This window comes from Cylas formicarius, unplaced genomic scaffold, assembly GCF_029955315.1.
Source record: "Cylas formicarius isolate icCylForm1 unplaced genomic scaffold, icCylForm1.1 PGA_scaffold_7__23_contigs__length_41026272, whole genome shotgun sequence".
Lineage (NCBI taxonomy): Eukaryota > Metazoa > Arthropoda > Insecta > Coleoptera > Brentidae > Cylas > Cylas formicarius.
Window position 1 is genome coordinate 15,704,923 of NW_026844352.1, and position 8,717 is coordinate 15,713,639.

Sequence of the window (8,717 nt, forward strand, 5' to 3'; positions counted from 1 at the left end):
GCGCATCGGATTTGCAACATAATGCGCTTTTCAAATCGAGTTCATCGATTTCTTGCAGCGTAAAAAATTGCCAGTAGAAAACTGGTTGACAAACATCCCAGATTTCCCTTGTTATCTTTTTAATTTGTGAGCTAATGATGTAACCCTAATTTCTATAACTGCTATTGCTAATTAGTCCAGTGCAATAAAAAATGTAGATATAATTTTGTGATACTTTCGATATAATAGGCCGTTTGCAGCAATTTTGAATTTGAGGCGAAACATCACGACCTGTGGAAATCTACCTAAAAATTAATTTTTTTGAAAAAAAAAACATTTCATGAAAATATGAGGTCACACAAAAACACCTTGTGACGTCACTATGCATTGAATGTGGAGCGGTGGGACTATGTAAAAAACCTTCATTGTTTAAAATGTGGATTCTATAGTATTGTCAATATATTTAACAAATATTTAAGGTAAAGGAACTGACTTTAAGTTATACGCATGTACTATACCGGGTGACAAAAGAAAGTGGGAACATTCTATAACTTTTAAACGGCCTGAGATAGCGATTTGAAATTTGAAATGGTTAATGGTTGCTCTCCCCTATTTTTTTTGCATTTTTGGATTCAGGAGATCATTCTACGTTTTTTAAAATTTTTATTTCATTTTTGAAAATTGTGGAGGCTGTGACCATATTTACCAGATCACCTGATCATGGGAAAAATTGTAAATAAATTTTCTTTACTTGTCTAATGGGAAATAGCATTTAATATAATGAACTATTAATTTTTTAGGATAACCTAATTTTTTTTGCAAATAGCACCCTAGTGAAAACAAAAACTTTTTAAAACCGGTACTTTTTTGCAAGATTTTAACACCAAAAATTTCAAAATCCGTTTAAAAATAAGGTCACAGGAAGGAAAAAACCGGATAAGTAAATACATTTTTATAAAGACAAAATATTACTTAGGCGACCTTGCTTCTATTCATTATTAGTTGTCAAGTCCGTAAGATTGAAAATGCAGAAAAAAATCTCGACAATGAAGTGAAAAGAAAAAACATATTAGCATTAAAAAAAATGTGAGAGTTTCTTCTGAGATTTAACGATTAGAATTGTTTTTTACTTGATAGGCTTTTGGAATACGGGATACAGTCAAAAACTAACGGAAGTATTGCATGTATACGTATGTCATAAGCTACAAGCAATTTTTACTGGAAACTCAGAAGGACAAGAGAATAGAAATATTTTTTCTTCTTTTCAAATCTGTCACTTTTTGAGATAATTCAACACAATATTTTGAAAATCTGTTTGAAAATAAAACCTCCACAATGTCGGTAGAATCGATTTGAAACTGGTATATCAACGTTTGCTACTGTAAGACAAGTTTTACATTGATACGAAACATCACATTCAATTTTAAATTTATTTGAATTAAATAAGTGCGATTCTTGTATACGACACTTCCTGGTTTTAGAAATTACATTCGCTATAACCCTTCCTAACATTTTATACTATCAAATGCAGCCGATATTCTCCGCTTTAATTTTTGTAGACCGAACACTGGAGTTACATAAACACGGTCTTTCACATACTCCCAGACAAAAAATCTAACGGCGTCAAGTCCGGTGACCGTGGGGGCCAATTGGCTGAACCATGTGTTGAGATTAGTCCATCCCCATAAACATCACGTAGGTGTTCACTGACATCTCTAAAATTATGAGGAGGCGTGCCCTGAACAAAATTAAGTTAACGAAATTATTATTCTTGTCATGTTTATCTAACAGCCAATTACAATATCAAAGTCTTCTTACAAAGTCAGCTTCATAAAGATGTTGATGAAGGTTATACTTAATAGAATGATAGGCAGATTCTCTTGAGCTGTCTTTGTTTATAATAAAACTATCATGTCGATTATTTTGTGGATTTCTCATTTTCGATTCGAGCTTTCTAAAGAAAGAATGTACAGGAAGGCGACTTCCCAGATAGCGGACTGCATACATTCCACGGGCCTGTCGAGAGTTTTTTCTGCATTCCCCGTATATCAGAAAAATATCAACTTTTTCTCCATTTGTAAATTGATTAATGTTTTGATAATTCAAATCGATAACACGACAAAATCGATAATCAGATAAAAATGTAAAAACTGTCAGAATTTTCAATCATGTCGACTTGATGAATACAAGCAAAATTTTTCTACTCCCGTCTGTAAAATACCTAATTATACATCGATCTAGCGTGCGGGAAGTGTAACATGACCACGTCAGTTTCGTTTCCCACGGATCCAAGTCACTTCGGACATTTCCGGAATTTTACCGCACGGGTTTGGGAGCAATCGGATGTTTCACGCTTTGAATTTTAACGTTTGTCAATTCTGACGGTCATGTCGTGTTGTTTTGCGAAAATGTACCCAACAACTAACGGTAGTAGAAAAAAAATATAGTATGCAACACGTTCGTTAAACTTTTAAACTCACGAGTTTATTTGACACGAGCGGAGCGGAGCCGTTTACCGCACTTGTTGCATAATACACTATTATTTATATGTTTTTTTTCTTCCTGTAAGCTTATTTTTTAACTGATTTTAAAAATTTTGGTGTCAAAATGTTGCGAAAAAAAGTACTGTTTTAAAAAGTTTTTGTTCTCACCAAACTAGGTTATCCTAAAAAATAATAGTTCATTACATTAAATGCTATTTAATAGAAAAGTTTCATTTACAATTTTTTACATGTTCAGGACACCCGGTCAATACTATTTATGATCGGCACAGCCTCCTAGACACAATTTTCAAAAATTCAAAAAAAAAGAAAAAACCCGTCCTATCCTACGTAAAATTCAAAAATGCAAAAAATATAGGTTGTGCCATTTGAAACTCGAAGGTTACTATCGTTTCCGCTCAAACGGAAGACTACATATTGTCAAAAAATTGAACGTTCTCGAAGCACTTCTGTTAAGCACTTTCTGGTGTTGCCTTGAGTTCTTTCAGTTCTTCCAGGATTTTTTCTTTATCTTTATCTCAATCGTTCTAAATCTCCTTCCTCTCATGGGTTTCTTGAGTTTTGGAAACAGGAAAAAATCGCAGGGGGCCTATCCGGTGAATATGGTGGCGGAGGCATGATTGTGGTTTTGTTTTTGGCCAAAAAGTTACACCAACAGGTGCATTATCATGATGCGAAATCCATGAATTGTTTTCCCAAAATTCCGGACGTTTTCTTCGTGTTATTTCTCGCAAACGGCGCAAGATAATACTCTTTATTGATCGTACGACCCTTTGGTAAGAACTCTTGATGTACTATGCCACGATAATCAAAACAGTAAGCAAAACTTTGAAATTTGATCGAACTCGACCTACTTTTTTCGGTCTTGGCGATTCTGGATTCTTCCATTGGGACAACTGGGCTTTGGTTTCGACGTCATAACCATATACCCATGATTCGTCACCAGTTATGGTCTTTTTGAGCATATCGGGATCATAACTGACGCCATTTAACAGTTCTTCGATGGTTTTTTTTGTTCAAAATTTTGCAGTTTCGGAACAAATCTTGCTGCTACACGTTTCATAATAATTGCACTGCACGAGACAATAGAGATGCCGAGAGCTTCAGCCACTTCTCCAATAGTGATTCGAAAATTTTTCAACACCATTTGTTTAACTTTTTCTACGCTCGGAGCCTTCTCAGCCATCTTGGAACAGCTTGTAATACTTGGCTCAAAATAGATTCACCATATGCCGTTGTCACAATTTCAAGTGTTTTGCAGCACTGTACTCCATTTTTTTACATAAAATTTTATGCATATTCTTTGTTCTATTTTTTTACAGCAAAAAAAGTAAACGTGCAAACTTGATGTATACCAAAAAAAATATATCGAGGATCGAATATACGTAGCCCGCCCAATTACAAAAGTCGACTTACTTTTTGAACACATCATTTTTTAAATTATTATGAATTAGTGTATTTGTATTGTGTATATAGTATAATATGGAAGATTTGCCAAGTATGTTTATCAATCTACTAATAAACATTTCTAGCAAATAAAAACAATTCGTGCTATTTGCACCTGATTCTTTATTTCCTAAACATATTTATTAGTTGATAGTAGATTTAGAACACACCTGCTAAATATTTTTGAAATACATCAACTCAAAATAATTTTACATACTCATCATGATATCTCATATAAAGTAACGAATAACCTGTAGTTAAAAGAGACAAGTTTTACAGTTCCCATTGGCTGATCTTAAATTTATCGATCTTAACGTCATAAAGCTTTTTCAGCTAACGTCATATTTAAAACGCTTTAGGTGAACTGTTAGTCACTAGATGTATTAGAAATAATTCATTTTCAAGAAAAAAATACTATCAGGTAGACTTGCGTAGATCATGTTTATTCTGAAATTTAAAATTCGTACGAGAAACAATGCAGTTGTGCGAACTGTGCCGTGCGGTCCGACTCTGCAGGCACAGAATAGACAATGTGTCTTCAATTTACTGTAAGAGAATTTTTTTTGTAAATATTGAAATTTTATTAAATGTTCGATACAAGTATTTAGAAAAATCGCTTTTCCTTCGCCCGAACAAGTTATCCAGATGAAAGTGGAAATGGAAGATATTGATGATAGTACAATTTGCGATTCTGTTGTAAGCAAAAACCTAACCTATTTTTTTTTACAAATTTTTAAATGTCGGTTATCTGCTCTTTAATTTTTAAAGAAACCAAAAATATATTGTTATTAGCGTATAAGTGCCTAGCCAGTGCCTGGACACTGGTACTTTGCGAAGATTTTATAAGAAGCAAAATTAACTTTGTTTTTTTAGTCCTCTCTTGTAGAAGGATGCCGACTTCCAGTCCACATGAAAGGCACACACGATTGGCGTAAGTTAGAAAGTCGAATGCAAAGTATTTTATATTTAGAAATAATATTTTAGCACTGGCCGAAATAATAAGCATCAAAGATATGCAAGGTTCAAAATATTATTATGTTCATTATGTTGATTGTAAGTAGACAGCTTCAAGTAATTCAGTAGTTTGGCGCTCTTACAAATATACCGAATTTTAGTCAATAAACGGCTGGACGAATGGGTAACAGAAGAATCATTAGACACCCGAAAGGTCCATTTTCCTCGGAAAGATACATGTACTGGTACAGGAGTGTCAACACCTAAGAAATTACTTATTGGAAGCGGAAATAATGGGACTATATCTAGACCATCAAGCCCCATTCTCAACAATGCTGAATTGGTAAATGGAAATGCAGTTCTAGCAGCTGCATTGCAAAAACGAATGAACAGAAAAAGAAAAGGTCCATCCTTGGAAAGTGAAGATTCACAAGATGGAGTGGTCCCTCCAGCAGGCCCCAGACAATCTGGCAGTATGGTATCACATCATGATGATGTTGTTACAAGAATGAAGAATATAGAAATGATTGAATTGGGAATGCATAGGATAAAACCTTGGTATTTTGCCCCTTATCCACAAGTAATTTACCGGAATTGGAATTTTGACATTTTATCATGTTCAGGCATTTTAGGAAATGGTGCATCTGCCCTGCATTTATATATGTGAGTTCTGTCTTAAATACCGGAAAAACCGTAAATGCCTTGAACGACATTTGGTAAAGTGCAATCTTAGGCATCCACCAGGAAATGAAATATACCGAAAAGACACAATTTCATTCTTTGAAATAGATGGGAGAAAAAACAAAGTCTATGCCCAAAATTTATGCTTGTTAGCTAAACTGTTTTTGGATCACAAAACTTTGTATTATGACACAGATCCATTTTTGTTTTATGTTATGACAGTCTTTGATCACAGGGGCTTTCATATAGTTGGTTATTTTTCAAAGGAGAAGGAGTCCACAGAAGATTACAATGTAGCTTGTATTTTGACACTACCTCCATTTCAAAGGAAAGGATATGGAAAATTACTGATTGAATTTAGTAAGTTGCCTTTTGTTTGTTGGCTTTGTCTTTTCTTAATTTAAGCATAGGAACTATTCAGTACCCTCAAAATAAATTAAAAATTGTGATTTGGTGAATTTTCGGTGAAAAGAAAAGTGTCGATTGATAAATTTGAGGTTTTTTTAGGTTACGAATTATCAAAGTTTGAAGGAAAAACTGGCTCTCCTGAAAAACCCTTATCAGATTTGGGGTTACTGTCATATCGCAGTTATTGGGCCCAAACCATATTAGAGATACTGCTGTCAATAAAGCCGGTGGGGGAGAATGAAAAACCACAAATTACCATTAAGTTTGTATAATTATTAACGAGTATTCATGAACTAAAATGTCCCCTTTTTTTAGCGAAATATGCGAACTTACAAGTATTAAAAAAGAAGATGTCATTTCAACTCTTCAAAACTTGAACCTCATAAATTACTATAAAGGCCAGTACATCATCACCCTCAGCAAGGAAATCATCCAGGCACATTACAAACAAGAAAATAGGAAAACTAGAATAGATTCAAAGTGTTTGCATTGGACTCCAAAGGATTGGGGCAAGAGAGCAAAGTGGTAACACTGAACTTCACCTTTGAAAACCTCTCCTTAATGAACATTTAGGATAATAAAGGAAGCGACGGCAGCTATACTTTGATTTTTGATGTAACAGGTGTATCATGTGGTTTTGTCAGTATCTATATATATCACAGAAATATTATGCGACAAGTTGTACTACAATCTCAGAAGAAAAATACTTCTAGTTAAGAAAATTCTTTCTTGAATTGTATGTGTATGTATGTGTGTATGTGTTTCAGCTTGTACTGAAGAGTCAATTTTCTTAATGATAAAATAGACTGTTTAGAATAACATGTTAGGATAATACCAGTTTTTGCAAGAAAGAAATTTAAGGTTAGGACTAGATTAGACCAGAGTAACTTTCGGTTTATGTTGCCGAAGAAGACATCTGGTTCAGCATTCATAACTGTTTGTTTATATCGGCAGCAGCTTTCTAGGCATGGTATTAGAAAAATTTTCTAATTTCCAGACTTTCGAAATAAAGTTGGAGTTCCCTTTATTTATTTAGTGCATTGAGTTCAATTTACATCCTGTTCGAGTGGTTTATAAGTTGAAGTATACTTGTAATATATTCGTGTATATAAGACAAATTAAACATTTTTTTTCAAAGAAACTCCTCAGGCTACTGTAATACTTTTTGTAAAACTTCTGGATTCCTCCTGCGTCGGTTTTTGTTAATTCGAACTTGCAGTTTCAGTCAAGCTCCGAAGAATGTTAGCAAGTTTGATCAACAAAAACCGACGCAGGAGGAATCCAGAAGTTTTAGTTAAAAATAAATTAAAATTAATTAAAAACGCTAGTTCATCTTTTGTTCCAAATCCCATTTTTTTTATCCAGGTACTTTAATGTTCTTTGTTCAACAGCCGATATAAATTCAATTTTACTTTTTTTATGTACAATGGAATATATAGAGTATATGTTGACAAGACAAATTTTATGGTGTTTGTACAAATTATGTGCAGAATTGGAACTAAAATATCCATATAGCTATTAAAAGTATGACTAAACTTATAATGCAGAAACTTTTGAAACTAATATGCGCATGCGCGCTTCAGTTCAACCAATAACAATTATTATTTTAATTCTTATTTTCGAAAAATAATAATTTTCGATTTTTAACAATCAACATGACAGTTCGTCAATTCTATAGTTTTTCATTGAGATGTCCTAGTATGTCCAAATTGCATTAAATTTTAAAGGAAAAACGAATTAAGTGTGTGTAAAGATTTTTGTTTAGGAATAAAATTCTATAATGCGCAGTTACTGTCGATAAAATGTCATGAGGTGCGTCAGTTTTAAAGTATTAACAGTCCTTATATTTTCTAATACCTATATGCAAATACATCTTTCTACTCCCTTCTGTAAAATACCTAATTATACACCGATCTAGCGTGTACTAAGCGACACTTTGCTACGTGGTTTTTTGTCCCACCGATCCGAGCCACTTCGGACACTTCTGGGATTTTATCGCACGGGTTTGGGAGCAATCGGACGTTTTATTATATTTTTTCTTTTCCCTTCTGTAAAATACCTAATTGGACACCGATCTACCGTGCGGGAAACGTCACTTTACCTCGTGAGTGTCGCAATTGTTCCACGGATCCGAGCGCTTTTGGACATTTCCAGGATATTACTGCACAAGTTTGGAAGGAATGGATGTTTACGGAGATTTTACCGCATGGCTGAATTTTGACGGCCATGTCCGTGATATATCTAATCTAATATATTCGTGTTTTGCAAAAATGTTCCCAAAAACTAATGATCGTAGAAAAAGTATATGTGCAACAAGTTTGGTAAATTTTTAAGTCACATTGGCACCATCATGTTCAGCCAACTACTTTATCGGCATTAGACCTTATTGCAACTCTTCCCCGTTTGAGGTCGCTCTTGTCATTGTGTTCTGGCGTTTTCCAATTTTAACCCTTTTCTTAGTATTCTGAGATCCTTTCGTGGTTCCCCTTTGAGTGTTGTTTCGTGACACGCGGTGGATCAAGCAAAATGCTAGGTTGGTATCAATTATTTTGAAGATATTAAAGACATTCCAAAATGTAATGTGGCGCAAGTAAAAAATTGCTTGGTTACATTTTCTGGCATGACTTTCATAACTGAGTACTAAGATAAACCAGTTCTCAATACCAATTTTGAAAAGCGATTCTCGTTACTTTCGCAAAATCGATGAAATCGAAAAGCGATTGGCAACGAAACATCTCGGCAACGGTT

The 8,717-nt window shown here is 34.1% G+C and overlaps 1 protein-coding gene across 1 annotated transcript; it reads left to right on the top strand.

Annotated features, from left to right (window-relative positions):
* Positions 1 to 4,304: 4,304 nt before the first annotated feature.
* Positions 4,305 to 7,282, top strand: LOC132704571 (histone acetyltransferase Tip60). Its single transcript, XM_060674651.1, has 7 exons — positions 4,305 to 4,622; positions 4,800 to 4,857; positions 4,911 to 4,979; positions 5,042 to 5,460; positions 5,513 to 5,921; positions 6,069 to 6,231; positions 6,285 to 7,282. The coding sequence occupies exons 1-7, from the start codon at positions 4,572 to 4,574 to the stop codon at positions 6,496 to 6,498; spliced, it is 1,383 nt and encodes a 460-aa protein (XP_060530634.1). The 5' UTR covers positions 4,305 to 4,571; the 3' UTR covers positions 6,499 to 7,282.
* Positions 7,283 to 8,717: the final 1,435 nt, after the last annotated feature.